Source organism: Lonchura striata, chromosome 38 (assembly GCF_046129695.1).
Source record: "Lonchura striata isolate bLonStr1 chromosome 38, bLonStr1.mat, whole genome shotgun sequence".
Lineage (NCBI taxonomy): Eukaryota > Metazoa > Chordata > Aves > Passeriformes > Estrildidae > Lonchura > Lonchura striata.
In genome coordinates, this window is record NC_134640.1 from 2,940,518 (window position 1) to 2,960,303 (window position 19,786).

General features: G+C 60.3%; 5 protein-coding genes and 1 long non-coding RNA gene across 7 annotated transcripts in view; 4 read left to right on the forward strand and 2 right to left on the reverse strand.

Moving 5' to 3' along the window:
* Window positions 1–262: 262 nt before the first annotated feature.
* Window positions 263–2,473, forward strand: FLT3LG (fms related receptor tyrosine kinase 3 ligand). Its single transcript, XM_031507843.2, has 7 exons — window positions 263–436; window positions 542–643; window positions 930–983; window positions 1,108–1,251; window positions 1,532–1,664; window positions 1,737–2,219; window positions 2,322–2,473. Exons 1-6 carry the CDS (start codon window positions 407–409, stop codon window positions 2,186–2,188), a joined length of 915 nt encoding a protein of 304 aa, XP_031363703.2. The 5' UTR covers window positions 263–406; the 3' UTR covers window positions 2,189–2,219; window positions 2,322–2,473.
* Window positions 2,474–3,588: 1,115 nt separating this feature from the next.
* Window positions 3,589–4,986, reverse strand: KASH5 (KASH domain containing 5). Its single transcript, XM_077789852.1, has 5 exons — window positions 4,938–4,986; window positions 4,789–4,863; window positions 4,517–4,701; window positions 3,986–4,275; window positions 3,589–3,908 (listed from the first exon to the last, which is right to left on the reverse strand). The coding sequence occupies exons 1-5, from the start codon at window positions 4,984–4,986 to the stop codon at window positions 3,779–3,781; spliced, it is 729 nt and encodes a 242-aa protein (XP_077645978.1). The 3' UTR covers window positions 3,589–3,778.
* A 261-nt stretch (window positions 4,987–5,247) lies between these two features.
* Window positions 5,248–7,216, reverse strand: CD37 (CD37 molecule). Its single transcript, XM_077789892.1, has 8 exons — window positions 7,080–7,216; window positions 6,781–6,853; window positions 6,570–6,694; window positions 6,266–6,340; window positions 6,066–6,170; window positions 5,812–5,997; window positions 5,655–5,738; window positions 5,248–5,398 (listed from the first exon to the last, which is right to left on the reverse strand). The coding sequence occupies exons 1-8, from the start codon at window positions 7,143–7,145 to the stop codon at window positions 5,321–5,323; spliced, it is 792 nt and encodes a 263-aa protein (XP_077646018.1). The 5' UTR covers window positions 7,146–7,216; the 3' UTR covers window positions 5,248–5,320.
* A 471-nt stretch (window positions 7,217–7,687) lies between these two features.
* Window positions 7,688–9,721, forward strand: BAX (BCL2 associated X, apoptosis regulator). 2 transcript variants are annotated; one of them, XM_021550023.3, is made up of 6 exons: window positions 7,688–7,752; window positions 7,866–7,914; window positions 8,659–8,820; window positions 8,900–9,035; window positions 9,110–9,214; window positions 9,479–9,721. In XM_021550023.3, exons 2-6 carry the CDS (start codon window positions 7,886–7,888, stop codon window positions 9,578–9,580), a joined length of 534 nt encoding a protein of 177 aa, XP_021405698.3. In that variant the 5' UTR covers window positions 7,688–7,752; window positions 7,866–7,885; the 3' UTR covers window positions 9,581–9,721. The 2 variants fall into 2 exon arrangements, with proteins under 2 accessions (XP_021405698.3, XP_077646019.1); XM_077789893.1 differs by lacking the exons at window positions 7,688–7,752; window positions 7,866–7,914 and having other exon boundaries at window positions 8,371–8,820.
* Window positions 9,722–11,437: 1,716 nt separating this feature from the next.
* LOC110481429 (ferritin, higher subunit) lies at window positions 11,438–12,734 on the forward strand. Its single transcript, XM_021550035.2, has 4 exons — window positions 11,438–11,676; window positions 11,857–12,003; window positions 12,087–12,212; window positions 12,410–12,734. Exons 1-4 carry the CDS (start codon window positions 11,575–11,577, stop codon window positions 12,584–12,586), a joined length of 552 nt encoding a protein of 183 aa, XP_021405710.1. The 5' UTR covers window positions 11,438–11,574; the 3' UTR covers window positions 12,587–12,734.
* A 5,388-nt stretch (window positions 12,735–18,122) lies between these two features.
* LOC144248150 (uncharacterized) overlaps window positions 18,123–19,786 on the forward strand; it is a 238,251-nt gene continuing 236,587 nt past the window's right edge. The window contains exon 1 of the long non-coding RNA XR_013341535.1: window positions 18,123–18,313. This is a non-coding gene — a long non-coding RNA (uncharacterized LOC144248150). The remainder of the gene's footprint in view (window positions 18,314–19,786) is intronic.

The following is a 19,786-nucleotide window of genomic DNA, read 5'->3' on the forward strand; positions in this document are numbered from 1 at the left end:
GTTTAGGGGGGGGACCGGGTTGGTCTCGCGCTGGAGGGGGGGGGGATGTTTTGGGGTGCCCCGCCCCGCACGTGCCCGGACGCCCCGGCCCCCCTCCCACGCTCGGGGCAGCCGCACCCAAAGCTCTGCGGGGCAGGGCGGGGGGTCCCGAGCGCCGGAGCTCCCGTGGGAATAGAGGGGGAGTCCCCGGGGTGAGGAAGGGGCGGCCCGGGGTCCGCGGCGTGGGAGGGGGAGGCTCGGGACGTCCCGCTGCCCTCTCGGGTTTCCTGGGCCCCCTCCCGGCTCGGTCCCACTTTCGGTTTCGGCGGCGGCTCCGCCGCGGCCCGAGGGGTCCCGGCGGGGGTCCCGGGGGTGGCTCCGGGAGCGCTCGGGGGTTCCGGTGCGCCGTCCCCGGCTCCATACCGCGATGGACTTGCCCCCCCTCCGCTCTGCTCTGGTAAGTGGGGACCCCCTCCCTCCGCCCCGCAATGTGACCTGCGCCCCTCTGGGACCCCCGCGAGAGCCCCTTGGGACGTCCAGAGCCCCCCCCGGTGACTCCCAGGTGCCGCTCCTGCTCCTCCTGGCCGTGCCCACCCCCAGCAGCTGCTGCTCCTTCGGCTTTAACCCGATCAGCAGCACCTTCAGCACCCACCTGAACAACCTGGTGAGACAGACCCCCACCCCCAGGACATCCTCCCGCGCACCCTAGTACGCCCCCTGACCTCCGGGATCCTCACGGGACCTCCCAGATCCCCCTGAGACCCAAAAGATTCCCCTGCGCCTCCCTCCCCCTTCCCCCGAACTCCCTCATTCCCCAGGGAAGGCCCCACCCTGGGTCCCGAAAACCCCCTGACTGCACCCCTTCACCCCCAAAGGGTCGTTGGGGACGCCCTGAGCGCCCCCCTCAGCCCTCTGGGCTGCTTTTGGGGACCCCCTGACCCCTCCCACAGACCCCCTGGCTGCTCCTCGACTACCCTGTGGCGATGCCCAGCAACCTGGAGCCGGTGAGCGAGAATCCCCCAAATCCCACGTGTCCTCCCCCAAATCCCTCCCTGTTCCTGCACCCCCGGACACCTCTGACCCCTGACCCCTGTCCCTCCAAACCCTGAACTGCCCTGGCCTCCCCAGGACGGCGCCTGCTCTGATCTCTGGGGGCTTCACTTTGGGGCACTGGCTCTGCAGCGAATGTTGGGGGTGGCGGGGAAGGATTTGGCCCCCCTGCTCAGGACCCTCCTTGCCCAGCTCCACTTCGTGGCCGAGTGTCACATCCAGGTGGGTGGGGGTCCCCGGGGGGCTCCGGGGGTCCTGGAAGGAGGGGGAGTTGGGAGGCTCGGTGTGCACCGTTACGGGGTGGTCCTGGGGCAGCCAAGATGAGTCTGGGGGCCTGAGGGGCTCTGGGGACCCCACAGGGCTCAGGGGGTTCCCTGAGGTGTCTAGGGTAACTCTGGGAGCCTTGTGGGGGTGCAGGAGCTCTGGGGCATTCCTGGGATTTCCCAGGGTGGTTCAGAAGGGGTCTGGGTCCCCCGGGGGGGCTCCTACAACATCTCCCCAGGACCCCCAGCGCTGTGTCCAGCTGGAGATGGTGAATGTGTCGCAGCTACTGGAGACGCTCATGCAGCACCTGGGGGGGCTGCAAGGGAGACCCCCCCACTTCCCCGGCTGTGCCCGCTTGCGCTGCCACCCAGGTACCCCTCAGGACCCCTGAGAGACCCCCGTAACCCCCCCTGGGGCAGCTGCTGACCCCTGTCTTCCCCCAGGCCCGGCGCTGACCAGCCCAGCAGTGCGGCACGAGGGGACCTTGGGGGCCAGGCAGGGAGCCGCCAGCCCTGCTGGACATGGACTGGTGCTGCTGGGGGGAGTTGGGGGTGTCCTGGTCTTGGTGGCGGTGGTCTGGGTACTGTGGAGGAGACCCTGTGCCCAGGTGGGGACACTGGGGGCACTGACGGGCACTGGGGACACCCGGGAGGATGGCGTTCCTGGGGACACAGCGGGTGGTGAGGGCATGAGGGGCACTGGGGATGGTGTGTGCACTGGGGACACTGTGGATGCTGGCTGTCATGGGGACATTGGGAGCATTGGGGGCTGTCTTGGGGTCACTGGGAGGAGGACTGACAACATTGGAAGCACTGGGGAGCGCTGGGAGGTCATTCCCCTCAGCCCCCTCCAGCCCTCACAGAGACCCCCGACATGGGAGCAGGATGCAACCTGAGTGGCCGAGTGGTAATTGGGGACAGACACAGGTACTGGGAGAGCTCCTGGATACTGTTATCACTGGGAATATCCTGAGGGGGGCCAGGAGAGGCCCCTGGATCATCAGGTCCTCACCCTCTGCCCCTGCCCAGGCTGGCCTGAGCCACTGGTGAGAGACGGGGACCCCCCAGTTCCCTGCTGGAAGCCCTCGGGAGCTACACCGGGATCTCCCAGAGCGACGGAGAGATGAGGGGGCCCAGCCTGGCCCCGTGCAGTGCCCATAAAGCTGATGTTGACACCCTGACTCTGACCCTGCTCTGGGAGGACTGGGTGGACTGGATGAGTGTTTGGGGGAACTGGTCGAGAGTGGGGTGGACACAGAATTGCGCAACTGGCCTTTACTGGGGGTCTCACAGGGGCGGGGGGTTCCGGTAGTGCAGCTGGAGCTGGGGCCACTGGCAGGGCAAGAAGTAGAGCAGGGCCAGCAGTGCCAGCAGCGCCAGAGCCCATGGTGACAGTGGTGTCCACGGTGACAGTGGTGCCTGTGGGGTCACTGCCTTGGCCACCTCCTCACTGCTCCACAGCAGGCCTCCTCCTCCTGACAGTGCCATCCCTCTGTCCTCCTCCTCCTCCTTGTCTGCTGTCTCCTGGGCAGAGCCTCTGGGTCAGTGGCTGAGGGGACCCTGCAGGGTCCCCCCTGACCCCATTCTTACCTGGCTCACCGCTGCCATGGCCTGGATGTCTGGCTGGCTGCTCGGGCACCACGGGCGCCTATGGAAGGCAGAGGAGGGTGAGGATGCTGAGGTGAGGGCTCCGGGGCATCCTGAGGATGTCCCCTGCCCATGTGTCCCCCACATACATGGCCCAGGCGTCCCGCATCTGGCCCAGCTGCTGCCGCAGCCGCGTCGTCTCCAGACGCAATTCCTGGGGGGGAGAAGGGATTGTCACCCTCGGCCCTTGACCCCCACATAGGGAGTGGCCACCGTGGGGCTTTGCTGTGGCCACTGCCTGGGCTCACACCGAGGCCAGATGTGCTGTACCTGCACCATCCGCTCATACTCCTCCAGTGCTGTTGTTAGCTCCTGTGCCCGCTGCCCTGCCTGTGAGACAGGGCCTGGAAATGAGGGGCCATGGGAGAGAGCTGGGGGTGACCCTGTGACAGCTGAGGTGGTGCCAGTGTCACTGGGCAGTGCTCACCTGGGCAAGGGCTGCATCCCGGGCAGAGAGCAGGGCAGTGCCACGGCAGAGCTGGTCCTGGGCAGAGGGATGTGGACAAGGACTCCCCGTCACTGGCTAACACAGCCCCAGCACTGCCCACCACAGCCACTGTGCCACCGCTCACCTCCAGGCTGGCCGTCCGAGCTGCCTGCACCTGGATCTGCTCCCGCAGTCCCTGGCCCTCGGCGAGGAGCCGCTGGTTCTGCCAGGGGTGAAAAGGGCTGGGGTTCCCTGTGGCACTGCCCTGCTGGGGCAGCCCCCAGTGCCAGGCTGACCTCCTCCTGTAGGCACTCGGCCTGCGAGCACAGACTGTGCTGCTCCTTCTCCTGGGGAGGGCATGGCCGTGAGGGGACACAGTGTGGCACCACACGACACTATGTGGAACCTCAGCTTAGCCTCTCACCGCGTGCCGTGCCTGCCTCCGGAGCTCGGTGTTCTCCTCCTCGAGCTGCTTCACCACGGCCTTCATGTCGTCCAGCTCATCGACAGCCACCCTGGCATGCTCCAGTGCCTGCCGGCTGCTGCCAGGACCAAACGGCACTTCAGCATTCCCTGGATGCTGATCCAGATCCCATACCCGGGAGCCCCTCGGGAGCACCTTCGCAGCTGCGTCTGGAGCTGTGCAATCTCCTCAGCCAGGCGGGCGTTGAGCTCCTCAGCCAGCTCCGCATCCCGCTGAAGTTTGGCGTTCTGGGCCGCCAGTTGCCGGGCACGGCTCCGCAGTCCCGCAGCCTCAGCGCTGCTGGGGAGTCCCACCGGTCCTGGGGTGCTCCTGGGAGCACGGCCAGAGATGGCGGGGTGTCCCCACAGCACGCACTTACAGGATGGTGACGTCCATGTTGTCACCCTGGAGCTGGGCAGCTGCTGGGGACGTGTGTCCGTCATCCTCTGCGGGATGGAACACAGCAGGCTGTGTTGGCATCCCCATCAGGGCCACCCTGACTCCCTTTTCCTGTGCCAATGCCCACCTGCTGGCACTGGAGCAGTGTCACCAGTTGCCACGTCCTGCTCCTCAGCCCTGTATCGACAAAGCCCTGGGTCAGTATCCCTGAGGGGTCCAGCTCTGGAGCCCTGGGTCAGTATCCCTGAGGGGTCCAGCTCTGGTGGTGCTGCCCCTGTCTCTCAGCACTGACTCATCCTGCCGGCATGCCGTGATCCAGGCGCCCATGGCCGTGCGGAACCGGGCCCAGTCCAGCGCCGTGCCTGCGGCCGCAGGGTCCAGCGCCCGCCGCAGTGCCTGCAGCCGCCCGTCGTGCCCGCTGTGTCCTGTCATCGCCGCCACGTACTCCACCACCTGCTGCGGCCGCACCATCCCTGCGGCGCACGGAGCCCTCAGGGACCGTGGCGCCCATTTCGGGGGAGCTCGGCTGCGGCCACCACGGCCCCTGGGGCTTTGGCTACCTGTCCGCTCGGGGTCGCAGGCAGCGAAGGTGCAGTCCAGGGCGAACTCGTCCGAGCAGCCACTCTCGGCAGGGGCTGAGGGGGGGACATGGGGTTATGGAGGGGCCCGGCGCCTCACCCCCCGCCCCGCTTCCTCATGGTCCCCGCACCTGGCAGGGGGATGACGGCGCCCGGGGCGCAGGGAACTCCTGCAGCCATGGTGTTTGGGGGTGCTCCGGTACCACGGCTGCCCGGGCACGGCCGGGGTTCCTGGGGAGTCCCGGGAGCGTCACGGGGCTGAGGGGGCGCCGGGAATCGCCTCACGGAGGAGGGGAGGGGCGGGGCCTCGCGCGAGCCGTTCCCGCCCAGAGGAACGGGGGCGTAGCCAGGGGAAAGAGGGCGTGGCTAGAGGAAAGGGGGCGTGGTTCCGCCGCTCCACGCGGGCCGCGCGTTCGCGCTCCGCTCCCGGTCCCGTCGCGATTCCGCTGCTTCCCAACGGCTTTTATTGAAGGATAAAGACCTTCGCGCTTCCCCCCACACCACCCTGGCCCCCTCAGAGCCCTCGCAGCAGCTTCTCGTAGTGGGAGTCCAGGTTCCGGACCAGGAACATCGACAGCATCAGCAGCGACAGCTGGGAGCAGAGAGCAGGATCAGTCCTCCCGGGCCCCCTCGGATCCCTGGCCCCCCCTCCCACCAGAACCGCCATGGACGCTTCTGATCACCTTGAATCCCCACCAAGCCCCTGGCTCCCCACGGACCGTCATCCCCTGAACCCTCCCTGCCCTGCTCCCAGCTGCTGCCCAGCCCACCCAACCTATGGTCCCACATTCCTCTGACCACCCTCCGCCCCCCCAGCTCAGCCCCTGGCCCCAGGGTATTCCCCATACCTCCCCCAGGGCGATGCCTATGCAAACCCCCGCGATGGTAACCAGGTTTCCAGCCAGCCAGGTCTGGACTCTCTCCTTGCAGCCCTAGGGTGACAACTGGGGGTCACTTGGAGCCCCCCACGGAGCTCCAGGACCCCCTGATTCCCCCATGCCTCACACTGGGGAAGATGTCCTGCGGGGCAGCCGTGGGGCAGCGGCCATGGGGGAGCATCCATGGGGTCTTGTGGGTGCTGTTGGGTGCCCTGAGGCAAGAGCAGGCGATGGCCCTGTCTCTGTCCATGTCCCTGGTGGTGTCATCGTGGTGGTCCCAGTCTTGGGGTCCTTTCCAGCCACAGCAGCTGAGCTGGAGGGAGAGGGAGTCAGTGTGGTGGCCATGGGATGGCTCTAGGGTCTTTTTGGGGGGCGTCTCACCTGCTGCTGGACAGCATCCCAGCTCTCGTGGGGGTCCCCAGGTGGTCCCTGGGCTGGGTACCCCTGGATCAGCTCCTCTGCGTAGGTGGCCACTTTTGTAGCCAGCTAGGGAGAGGGATCAGCACAGCATTTCCCCACGACCCCAGGGTCCCCCCCGACCCCAGGGTTCCCCCCAGCCCCTGGTTTGCCCCTGCACTCACGGCACTGCGCTGCGTGTAGATGATGATAGCCACCGTGATCTGGGCAGCGAGGAGCAGCAGCAGGAGCCCAAAATACTTTTGGGATAAACAGGGAAGGTGGGGGTCAGCCAGACCTTCTCCCCCAGCCCCTCCCCAGCGCCAGGACAGCTCAGATGGGTCCCCCCACTCCCCGCTGCTGCTCCCCTGGCGCAGGATGTGGTGGCACCACGTGGCCCCGCGGTTGCCCCAGGAAGTTGCAGCACAGCTACCTCAGCCCCCTCCCAGTTCCGTGACCCCTCCCGACCCCCCTAGACCCCCAACTCACCAGCCCCAGCATGACCTTGACCTCCTTGAGGGCCCCCAGGCACCCCAAGAATCCCAGGAGCATGGTGACGATGCCGACCCCAGAGAAGCCATAAGACCAGACCCTCAGGCTGACCAGCGGTGACCCTGGGGGACACGGTGGGGGGGTCAGGGAGCCTGCCACCCGGGGTGCCACACGTCTTGGGGTACCCCACGCTTTGGGGGTCCCTTACCCAGCACGGCGGCGAAGCTCTGCCGGTCGAAGAGGACCCAAAAGCTGAAGGCGAGGAGGAGGATGCCCAAGAACTGGGGGGGCCGGGGGGAGCCCAGGTCAGGAAACGCGGGACCCCCAGTGCCCACAGACACTGGGAAATTGTTGCCCCCACCCACCCGGGTCCCCTCAGCCGAAGGTTCCCCCATCTCCCCGTGTCCCCCAGGTCCCCCCAGTGTCCTGCATCTCCCCCCTGCCCTCCCAGGCTCCACTTCCCCGCTGTCCCCCCTGCCCCCCAAATCCCCTCCCATCCCCACTCACGAAGAAGAAGAGGTTGAGGAGGAAGAGGAAGCACTTGGTGCAGCCGAGGCAGCTTTTGGGACTCATGTCTGCACGGGGGTCACAAAAGCACGGACTCAGAGCCCACCCCGAGCCCGAACCGCCCCCCACGCCCACGGTACCCCCCGCTCCTCCCGCCCCGTCCGGCGCCGCCGCCGCCTCGGGCCCCACAGGAGGCGCCGGAAGCGCCGGGGGGGCGTCGCCGGGGGCTCCCCCGGACACCGGGAGCCATGACCGCCGGTGGGACCCCCGGGAGTGGGGGGTGACCCGCGGTGGGGGGGTGGGGGGTCCCGGGGGGCTGCGGGGGCGGGGCCGAGCGCGGGAGGGGGCGGGGCCGAGCAGTGAGTGACGGGGCAAAGGGCGGGGCCGAGCGCACGGGGGCGGGGCCGAGCGCACGGGGGCGTGGCGATGGGCACCGTCCCCCCTCCGCCCCTCCCGTGTGCGGGCCACCGGCCCGGTCACGTGACGGGAGCGGCCCGCCCCGCCGCCGGTGTCACGTGACGCCGGCGGAGACCACGTGTTCGGGGCGCGATGGCGGCGGCGGCGGCTTCGGCCCAGCGGGGCGGCGGCGGAGGTGGCGGCGGCGGCGATCCCGGAGCCGATCCCGGAGCCGGGGCCGCCGGCGGCGAGCCCGCCCCGCCCCCAGGGGGCGGCGGTGAGTGGGGGGATTGGCGGGACCCGCGGAGGGGCGCGGCCGGTACGGGCCGGGGGAGGCGGCGGCGGCGGTCGGTGGCCGCTTCTCCCCGGTAAGCGGCCCGCCCTCCGCAGGGGCCTCCTCGGACCAGATCATGCAGACGGGGGCGATCTTGCTGCGGGCGTGAGTAGGGGAGGCGGGAGCGGCGGGAGAACGGCCGCGGCTGGCGGGGGGGACAAGGGGCGACTTACGGGGCACAGGGTGCGGGGGACCTTGGGACTGGGAGGAGACTGGGGGGACACGGGGTGCGGGTCAGCGATTGCGGCCTTGGGGGACAAGGGGGGACATGGTGCGGGGGACACTCAGGGTGCAGGGGGAAGGTGGGGAGACTTGGGGGACACGGGGTGCAGGGGGACTTGGGACTGCGGGGCGGACGTGGGGTGCAGAGGGGACTGGAGACGGTACGGGACTGGGGGGGACACGAGAGTGTGCGGGGGGACAGGGGACTTGGGGTGAACTGGGGAGATTTGAGAGGATCCTGGGACTTGGGGGTGCAGGGGAACGAGGGGGCACTTGGGAGGGACCTGGGGGACACGGGGTGCAGGGGGGTCTTGTGGGGATTCTGGGGGGACACAGGGTGCAAAAGGGAGCTCGGGAGTGAAGGGGGAATCAGGGGACACGGGGGACTTGAGGGGATCCCAGGGGGACACAGGGTACAGGGGAGACTTGGGGTCCATAGGGTGCAGGTGGGACATCGGGGGGGCTTTGGAGGGTCCTGGAACTTGGGGGCCAGCTGGGACACGGGAAGATCTGGGCTCTGGGCATGACGCCAGAGGGAAGGACTCGGGCTCCAGGTGGGCCGTGGGGATGGGGTCACACAGAGCCAGGGGAGGACACGGTGGGTACCCAGCGTGCCGGGGGTCCCAGGTTCGTGCGGGACCGCGTGGAGCGCTGCGGGGACCCCCAAGCCGTGGCCCTGAGCGTGGCCGAGCTGGGCGAGCCCCAGCCCAGCAGCCCCGACACCAAACGCCTCAGCGAGTGCCTGCGGCGCATCGGCGATGAGCTCGACAGCAACATGGAGCTGCAGAGGTGGGCAGCTGCCGCTTCTCGGGGGTGTCTGTGCTGTCCCCAAGCCCGCCCTCACCGTCCCCACCATCCCCTGCCCCAGGATGATCGAGCAGGTGGGGTGTGATGCCCCCAAAAAGCTGTTTTTCCGCGTGGCCAAGGAGATGTTTGCTGATGGCACCTTCAACTGGGGCCGTGTGGTTGCCCTGTTCTACTTTGCCTGCAAACTGGTGCTGAAGGTGGGTGTGGAGCCCCCCCGAAGGCCATCCCCGATCCCTCTTAACCCCCTCTGACCCCTCCCTGCTCCGGGCAGGCTCTCTGCACCAAGGTTCCGGAGCTGGTCCAGACCATCCTGCGCTGGACCATGGAGTATCTCCAGGAGCACGTGCTGGCTTGGATCCAGGCCCAGGGCGGATGGGTGAGACCCCAAACCCCCCCGGGGGGCCATGCCCCTGACCCCTCCCTAACAGCCCCTTGCACCCCAAACCCATCATTCCTTGGGGGGCCATTCCCCTCTTTGGGAATTTCCCCTCTGCAACATCCCCTTTAACCCCAAATTTTAACCCAAGTTCTCCCCTCCGTGCCTGGTTTCCCAACTGCTCTGAGCCTGGTTGTCCTGGGGGGAGGTTTGGGAACCCCCAGCATGTGGTGACCTTCCCCATCCCGTGTCCCTTCCTTGCAGGAAGGGCTCTTGTCCCACTTCGGGACCCCCACCTGGCAGACCATCACCATCTTCGCCGCTGGTGTCCTCACGGCCTCGCTGACCATCTGGAAGATGTCATAGACTCTCAGGGGGGCCACATTTTGTCCCCCCCTATCCCCGGAACCCCTCCCCGGACTGGCCCTGCCGGCAGGGATGGTGCTGACCCCCAGCACCTTCCAGGGCTGGGGGGGGTTTTTAACCAACAGGACTTGCTCACCTGGATTTTGGGGTGGAGGTTGAGCTGGGGGGGACCCTCCCCCAGCCCCCCCCCCCCCCCAGCCCTTCCCACAGGGGTCCAGAGGCCACAGCTGGGATTTGGGGGGGGGAGTTGGGGGTGAATGGGGTGGGAACACCCCACCTTCCCCTGCCATGCCCCCCAGTCCCAGTGCTGGGTCTCCCTGGCCTCGGTTCAACCCCAGGACTTGTGGTGCTTTGACTGGGGGGGGGGAATCTTGCGGTTCCACCCCCTGATATGGGGGTGGGAGGGGTGGTGGGGGTGTCTCTGTGACCCTCCCCAGAATGAGGTGGGGGGTGGGGGGGGAGGGTTACAGCCATGGCTGTAGGGTGAGTATTTATTGGGGGTCCACACCCCCCAGAAAGGGCCCCCCCAGGTGCAATACCCCCCTCCCGGGGCGGAGGCTCTCAGGGTGGGGGGGCCACACCCCCCCGTTTACACCCCCTCAACCCCCCCTGTTTTGGAAGTCCCTCGTGTCCCCGAGGCGGGGCCGGGGGGGGCAAAGCGACCCCTTCCCCCAACCCCCACGGTGCTCTCGGGGGTGGCGTCACGGGGAACCACTCCTCCCAAAAAATGGGTAGGCCCTGCCTTGCTTCTCTCCATAGTGGTTTTTTTCTCTTTTTTTGTACTTTGGTTTTTGTATCTCGGGAATTTACATGGAAATAAAAGGCAAACGCGATGCTTTGTGGGCGTGTACCCGTCCCGCCCCCAAAAAACCTCGGGGAGCCCTCGGGGATCTCGGGGTGCAGCTGGGGAAGGGGGGGGACAGGAATTGGGGGAAGTCGAGGCAGGGCTGCTTTCACTTTCTCTTTTGCCACGTGGCTTTGTTGGGGGGATGCGGCTGCGGGGCTGTTTTGAGGGGGCTCAGGGCACCCCCCCTGTTGTTCAACAACATCTCGGGGATTGGGGGGGGCCTGGTTGATGGTGGAAAAATGGGGAAGTGGTCCTTCACCCCTTCCTCCCATCCCCACAGGGCCAGGGGAATATTTGAGGTCCGCATGGCTTCAAATCGTGTGTGTGTGCGGGGGGCGGGGTCCCACATCTGGACCCTTCTCCACGGGGCCGTGTCCTTCCTGCAGCACAGCCTCTGGACCCAGCGCCAGAGGGCCATTGTGGTGGCTTCAGGGGGCGCGGGGGTGGCTTTGGGGGTCCTCCCCCCCTTCCCCCCGAGGTTCCTCTCAGCTCCAGCCGAGCCGGGCCCCCCTGGAGCTGCGGGACCCCGAGGGATGAGGGATGGGAAGGGAAGCTCCGGGGGCACCCAGTTCCAACCAGTCTCCCCCAGTTCGCCCCAGTCCTGGAGCGGCGGAAACGCGGAGTCAGCGCTTTCCCCGCGGCCAAGTTCCTCTTTTATTGTCCCGGCGCCGAGCCAGCTCCTTCCGCACCCTACAACCTCTTAAACTCCGATTAACAGGCAACCGGCGCCTCAGGACCTGGCAGGACACCCAAAAAACACCCCCAAGCTCCCCCCAGCCCCCCAACCCAGCAGTGAACTGGGGCTGTCCCCCAGCCCCCCCGGGACACCGCTCACGGGGGGGACACAAACGTGGGGCCGAACCCCCCCCGGCCAGGATCCTGCCCAGTCATGCTGACTGCGGGACCGTGTGACAAACACGGCCAAGGGCCAAGGCCACCGCGCCCCTTCCGGAGGGGCGAGCGGGGGTGCCCCTTTCCCTCCCCCCGGCGGGGCCGGGCTATAAAACCCCGCGGCGGACGTTGAGCGGCCACAGCCGCGTTCTCGCTTCAACAGTGCTTGAACGGAACCGGCTGCTCGCGGCCCTTCGTCCATCTCGGCCGTCCGTCCGTCCATCCCGCCGCTCCGAACCGCTCCGTCCGTCCCGCTATGGACTCCCAGATCCGCCAGAACTACCACCGCGACTGCGAAGCCGCCATCAACCGCATGGCCAACATGGAGCTCTACGCTTCCTACGTCTACCTCTCCATGGTAGGGGGCTCGGGACCCCTGGCCCCGGGGTTGGGGGATCTCCCTCCCTTCCTTTGCCCCAAAACCCAATTCCATCCCGCCGCGCTGCTGGAGGGGAGGCTGCGCCGCTTGGGAGGGCGGAATCCGAGGAATTTGGGGGGGTCCTGGGGGACTCCTCCTGACCTCCCCTCCCTCCCGCAGGGGTTTTACTTCGACAGGGACGACGTGGCCCTGCGGCGGGTGTCGCAGTTTTTCCTGCAGCAGTCGCGGGAGGAGCGGGAGCACGCCGAGGGGCTCCTGCGCTTCCAGACGCGCCGCGGGGGCCGCATCCTCCTGCAGGACATCAAGGTGTGCGGTGCTGGGAGGGCGGCTGGGGGCCGGTTGGCCGTGGGCTGCCTGGGCTCCTCCCCGTGACGCTTCGTGCCCCGCAGAAGCCGGAGCGGGACGCCTGGGGGTCGGCGCTGGAGGCGGTGGAAGCGGCGCTGCAGCTGGAGAAGTCGGTGAACCAGGCGCTGCTGGACCTGCACGCCTTGGCTTCCGAGAAGGGGGACCCCCACGTGAGTGGTGCCATGGCTTTCACCCCACCCGCCCCCAGCTCCAAATGCTCCCAATTCCTCCTTTTTCCCATGCCTGTGCCTTGGGATCGCCCCGAGGCTCCCTCTCCCACGGGCGTCCTTGCAATCTCCTGCTGCTCCTGGGGGTCCCTCACCTCTCCCAGACCCCCGGCCCTGCCTGATATCGCTTTGTCCCATAGCTTTGTGACTTCCTGGAGTCCAACTACCTGGACGAGCAAGTGAAGGCCATCAAGGAGCTGGGGGACCATGCCACTAACCTGCGGCGCCTCGCTGGTGGGGCCACTGGGCCTGGGGGGGCCTCGGCTGGCCTCAGTGAGTACCTGTTCGACCGTCTGAGCTTGGAGGAGCGCAGCTGAGCCTCCCCCCGCCTTTGCCTCCACAGGCAGCCCCCAGCACCGTCTTCCTCTGCCCCCAGACCCTTGTAACCCCCCCGCCCCATCCAAGGGGGCCCTGCCTGCTGGGCTCTCCCAGCATGATTCCAATAAAGGGTCTGTTTTGCCTCCAGTTGTCCCCTCTGTTATTTGCTCCCCCCTCACTGGGGAGGGGACACCGGCCTGTCATGGGATGGGGGAAGTGGCACAGCCCCTTCACTGATGGGCAACACCTAACAAATTTATAGGAATTTCAGGTGTTACTTAGCATGTTCTGACCCTGTAGTAAAGTCTGAAGAAAACCAGAAGGGGCTCTTCAACACAGGAAGGAGAGCCTTCAACTTCAGCATCTTGGGACAAGTTTAGAGAGTAGATCTGGCCATCCTAGGCCAGCCAAAACTGTAGTTCCTCACAGCTTTTGTCAGTGAGAAATCCTGCGCTGTTTGCAAATTAAGGAGGCAGAAGGTGACTCCTGAACACGAACGCTGGCCCATTTCCCTGGGAAAGAAAACTCACCAGCCCGAGTTCCTGATGTCAGTTTGCAGGTTGTGCTTGGGACTGTCTGGGCAGCACAAGTTTGAGGTGGGGGCAGGTTGGGTCTGGGACACATTCAAATTTTAGGAGGCAACTGCCCATTCAAGGCCACAGGCCCCTGAAATTGAACCTCAGCCCTTTTCCCTGTTAAATAGAACTCACCACCCCAGGTTCCTTTGCAGGAGGTGCTTGTCACTGCCAGGGCAGCCCGAATTCTTCATGCGGGCAGTTTTTCTCCGTGTGAAATTCTGGTCCATTCAGAACTAGAAGATGCAAAATGTCCTGGGCCACTGGTCCCTGGACACATGCACTGGTCCTTTTCCCTGTAAATCCAAACTCACCCTCCCTGTGTGTTGATGTCTGTTCACTGGAGGCGTGCTGCTCTCCAAGGGCAGCAGGAGTTCCTGGTATTGGCAGCTGTGGTCTGTGAGAAATCGTTCACTGTTTGCAATTTTGGAAGCACAATTCCTGTTTGGCCAGGGGAAAGACTGTTAATTATCTTGGAAATGAAAATCTGGCACCCTATTGTTTAAGGGTTAGACAAAGGGCTGTGAAGGGGAGGGAACACCCCACAGGACCTTTCTTCACCTCATCCCCCACTCTTAGGTGTAGCAGCTCCCCATGTGAGCAGCTGCTTTCAGTGCAGCTACCTGGGCACACCTGCACAGGGAGCTGCTAATCCAGAGGGGCTAACAGGGGTATCCCAAGTGTCCCTCCAGGAGCTATGGCTGGAACATCCAGCAGGGATCGGGGAGCAGCCGGACCCACCCGGGCACGAGCATCCCTTTGAGAAAATGCCGAGGGAAGAGCCCTCTTGCCAAGGGGCAGCACCTGAGCAGGCCGGGCAGCATGTGGGGTTCCACGGGAGAGCTTTCAACTTTCCCCTTTTATTGTGTCAGTCCCTCCTTAGAACCCCCAGACCTTCCACAGCGCTCCCAGAAAAATGAGGGGTTATGGAGAGAAAAGGGGTTTAAAGTATGGGGAAAAGCTTCCTTTTCCATTATTTCTTGTGTTCAAATCATGAGGGAATCCACTTCCCTGCAATTTTAATGGTCTCTAATTTTTAATGGTCTGAAAGAGTCCCTGCCTTTTCTATGCTGTTAGGGGTGCTAATTGACAGGGAATCCCCATTTTCCATTATTTTCCAGTTTAAATAAAAGGGGAAAACCGTGACAATGTTTTTTATGGTTTTGAATTAAGGGTAACCATTTTTGTTGTCCTAAGGCTTAAATTGAGGGGGAAGCCCAGCTATCCCTCTTTCTTAATGGTTTGGATTGAGGGGAAAATCCCTCTGTCTTCATCACTGGAGAGATTTAAAGTGAGGAAAACCTCTTTTCCCAATATTCTAGGGTATTTAATTAAAGGGCAGAAGCCATTTATTTGCTACGGTATCCATTTCAGTGGAGGCAACTTCCCCATTTCCTCATTTTAACGGCTTCACTTGAAGGATGCTCTGCCTTTTTCAGCATTTTAAGGGTTTAAAAGTACCTTTCAGGGCACTTCTTTCTTTGCCCTAGGATTAAGTATCTCAGAGAAGGTGAGCCTAGCACATACTTAACCTTGATGCTGCCCAGGAGCCTATTATTTTTCTTATTTTTATTTATAATGTAGGTAGCCCTAATTAGTAGCCCCAAGGAAACTTAGACTGTTCATATAATTAGTATTCTTCTCCACCCTTAGTCTCATGTTGAGTACTACTTAGTAGTCACTGAGGAATAATTATATAAGTTAACAGCAAATTACCCAACTTATCTAGATATGCTGCCTAAAAACAAAGTTTTATTTCTTACTAGTTTTCTTGCCCTTTTGCTCCAATAGTTGTAGCAAAAAAGAAAGAGCTGTCATTTCCCTGAAGAGTTTTCTTCTATATCCAGCCCTTTATTCCCCTTGAATTCAAGCCAGAGGAGCCAAATAGCCACAGCTGCTCTGAGGGCTTTTATACCAGGTGGGCTTTTCTACTCGGTGGGGTTTGCCCTCTCCCTTTTCCTGGGTGCCACGGGAATGAGAGGTGGGCCCAATCAGGGGTATATTAACCCCAGCCTTTGCCAAGGGGCTTCACTCCCTTTTTGGAATACACTGGGGTAAGAGCTCTCCTCCCATTCTGGTGAAGAGGCTCTTTCAGCTTATCTCAGCTTGTTCACTGCAGCTGCTTTTGGGCTTCTAATGCAACAGAGGCTTTGAAGATACTGTGAAAAAAACAACATTGAACACAGGGAGTATTTAAATTCACAGTTTGGGGTTGAGTAAGGTGCTTTTGTAATTTCTGATTTTTTTCTTTTTTTTTAGGAGGAGTGCAACTTCCTGTAATTCCAGGTTGTGTCAAGTACAACATTTTCCCAGCAGATTCATCATGATGCAAAGGGATCCACACTGTGTCAAAGATGATGTGTGAGATGGTGGCTTCAGGTGAGTTGAGGATTGTGACTAGGAGAGGAAGAGCGAGCAGGGTACCGAGTTAGGAGTTATCCCGGTGGGGGTTTGCAGGCAGTAGGGTGAGAAATGGTGTCTATTTGCAGAGCTTTTCACGAGCATAGCAGAGGCATCCATGTGTCATACAGCACACAAGCTCATCCACCGAACTCACACAAATGCCACGTAGCTTTGCCTCTCTAACCCCAGTGCCACTCATCATAACAGCCATACCTTGGACTCAGGTTGAGGCTGGAGACTTGAGCACCCAGGCACACTCAGGAGAGGATAAGTAGCTGACTTGCTGAGATTTGGCCCACATAACACTAAACTCAACCGTTGATTTTCCTGTTCTTTATTTTAGCGGACTAAGAGGCTAACAGGCTATCTCCTCTGAGCCAGACTCATTTCAGGTCCAATGTGGATTCACATCACCAGTCACCCAAAAGATAAGTCAGGGCCACGGCCTGGAGATGGGAGCAGTGTCTTCCTTCTGCACCGATGGGGATTTTCATCCCCTGATATGTGCCAGATAAGCGGAGGGCTACAACCCACAGAGGGGATGGAAGAGAGGTGCTGGGTTGGGACTCCCCAGGAGGGGTTTTTGTGTCAGTTTTGGAGACGGGGATGTGCAAGAAGCATCTCCTTAGGCCACCTAAAGGGAAAGCGTCTGTTTTGATCTCAGTGCTGAGGTGCTTAGGGCAGAGCAGTGCTGGTGTGTGTCCTGTCACTTGTCTCTGGTGCACTCTGTGTTCTTTGGTCTCTCAGTCCTTTCTTCTCCTCAAAAGCTCTCTCTCCCTGTCCCGTCCCCTGGTTTGTCACGTCCTGTCCTGTGTCACGCGTGTCTGCACATATTTGCCACAGCTGCTCTGCCCTGCTGCATAGCCTGTAATAGTGCAACACTTTTATAAATACATATAAATATAGATTATACATATAAACAAAATATCCATATAGAGATGTATAATTAATACATGTGGATACATAAATATAAAAATTACAAAATAATAGGAGTCAATATAGTACATAATGCATGTTTTACTGTATATGTCTTATTCTAACAGATTATATGTCATAAATATTATATATTGAAATGTAGTACTTCTAAATATTGTGATAGAATATATAAGTACTTGTAAAAATCAAAAATAGAAATAAAGAAATATTTAAATATAGTTTAAAATAAAGGGGATTTTACTTTCTATTTGGTAGTAGGTAGGGGTTTTATTGAAGAAATTATGAATAAAAATAAAATAAAATAAGAAATCTTGGTATATAAATATATCCTAAATATGTTAAGATCTATATAAAAATTCAAAGGTGGGTAAATATAAGTATTAGCAGTATATACGAAATAGAATTTAAATAAAAATTTATCTATCTTGCTACATCATTACATATAATATATATTTATAAAGACATCAATATAAAGTAGAAATGCAAATGTGACTATAATGATGAAAAAATACATAAATATTCAATATCGTTTATAGAAAGGGCTTTTTAATTGTTTTTATTTGGTTAGAGGGAGGGCTTTAATGGAAAAAGTATGAATATACATTTTATTTTTATATCGTTCTAAATATGGAAATATATATTCAATGTATACAGATATATATACAAATATAAAATAGAAATAAAAATAAGAATTAGGAAGAGATAGAGTATAAATAACACCACACATCAATCTACATTTAAAATGTAAATTTGACTATAAATGTGAAAAATAGGAATAAATTTAAACAGAGTTTAAATAAAGGTTTTTTTAAAAGATTTTTACTTGGATAGAGGCAGGGTTTTATTTTAAGCAATATAAACCTTTTAGAAATCTAAATCTAACTATAGAAATATGTAAGCAATCTATTAAGATATGTATAAAAATATAAAATATAACAAAATAGAATAGGAATAAATATAAGAAATTATAAAAATACAATCTTCCATCAGTATCCATTACAAATCCGATTGTGAATATAAATATGAAAAATATAAAAATAAACTCTATTGAAATGCAGTTTAAGAGGAAAGGTTTTTTCTTTCGGTTCCTATCGGGTCCGAGGCAGGGTTTTTGTTCCGTTCTTTCCCGCGCGGATCTTTGGGGCATTCGCTGCTGACGGCGCAGTGCTGCCTCCTTGTGGGCAGAGAGCGGTACTGCAGCCCGCCGCCCGCGGCCGCCATCTTGGGAGTGGCGTGGCGCGGACTCGCTTGACCTTCTCAAGAGGGCGCGAAAACGAGGACGTTGAAATTCGAGGACCCGTGTCTGTTTTTTTACACTGCCTGAATTTCCCGCACCGCCGACGTCCCGCGACGGGATTTTCCGCGGCGGTTCCGGTGCCGTGCACACGGGCCGTGGGGTCAACAGCGCCGCGAGCGTGCGGGTTTTTGGCGGGAGCCGACAGGCATCGGCAAAAAGCGCCTGTCACCATCAAGGTCCCCACGGGCCGCCATCTTGTCGCGGACTCGCTGGACAAGTGCTGCCGCCTTGTGGACACAGGGTGGTACTGCAGCCCCGCAGCCAGCGCGACCCCCAAACCACCGGGACGGGCGAGGGGCGGGAGCGAGCGGCGAGTCTGTGAGTAGAGGGGAGGGCTGAAGGCGGCTGAGCGGCGGCGCCGGAGAAGGATGGCAGCGGCGAGGGAGGCTTGTTGTCCCTCGCCGGCCACCGTCCATGCCACCACGCGTTGCGGATTTCTGTCCCGCGCCGGCAGCTGTCCGTACCGCAACGCTGGCGCTGACCGGGAACCGGGGCGTGGAACCGGCCATGGACTGGTGAGGGGGGACCACAAAAACACCCCCGGGACCCCCAGAAAAACCCAGCAGGATCCCCCAAAATCAGCCTCGGGACCCCGAAATCGCCCTGGGACCCCCAAAACCCCACTGGGACCCTCAAAATAGGCCCCAGGACACCTGAAATTCCACCTAGGACCCCCAAAAACCCCCTGAGATCCCCAAAATTCCTTTCAGGACCCCAAAACCTCCCTCAGGATCCCCAAAATTCTACTCGAGACCCCCAAAATTCCTCCCAAAAAGCCCCTAAGACCCCCAAAATTCTCCCTAGGACTCCAAAACCTCCCCAGGAGCTCCAAAATTCCCTTCAGGACCCCAAAACACGTCCTGGGACCTCCAAATTTCTCTTTAGGACCCCTGAAATTGCTCCTGGGACCCCAAAAACTCCCTGAGAACCCCTCAAAAACCTCTCCAGGACCTCAAAACCTTCCGTGGGACCCCCAAAATTCCCTTCAGGACCCCAAAACCTCCCCTGGGACCACCAAAATTCTACTCGGCACCCCCAAAATTCCTCCCAAAAACCCCCTGAGATGCTCAAAATTCTCCCCAGGACTCCAAAACTCCCCCTGGAACGCCCAAAATTCCCTTCGGGACCCCAAAAACCCCCCTGGGACCCCCAAAATTCCCTTCAGAACCCCACACCCCCAAGGACCCCCAAAATTCTACTTGGGACCCCCGAAATTCCCCCCAAAAACCACCTGAGATCCTCAAAATTCTCCTCAGGACTCCAAAACCCCCCTGGCACGCCCAAAATTCTCTTCGGGACCCCAAAACCCCCCCCAGGAGCCCCAAAATTCCTATCAGGGTCCCCGAAATTCCTCCTGGGACCCCCCAAAACCCCCTGAGACCCCCAAAATTCCCTTCAGGACCCCAACCCCCCCTAGGACCCACAAAATTCTACTTAGGACCCCCAAAATTCCTCCCAAAAACCCCCTGGGAAGCCCAAAATTCCCTTCACAACACCAAAACCCCCCCTGGGACTCCCAAAATTTCCTTTGGGACCCCAAAACCCCCCCTGGGACCCTCAAATTTCCCTTCAGGACCCCAAAATTCCTCCTGGCATCCCCTAAAAACTCCCTGAGACCCCCAAAATTCCCTTCAGAACCCCAAACCCCTCCTGAGGACCCACAAAATTCTACTCGGGACCCCCAAAATTCCTTCCAAAAAACCCGAGACCCCCAAAATTTACCTCAGGACACCACAAGCCCCCCTGGCACCCCCAAAATTCCCATCAGGGTCCCTGAAATTCCTCCTGGGAGCCCCAAAACTCCACTGAGACCCCCTAAATTCCCTTCATGACTCCCCAAAAACCCTCTGACACCCCAAAATTCCTCCTGGGATGCCCCAAAGACCTTCCAGAGCCCCCCAGGACCCCCCCAATTTTGGGTCCCCCCCCTGATTTGGGGTTCCCCTCAATTTTTGGGTCCCCAGGCTGGTGGCTAATGAGGATGACCC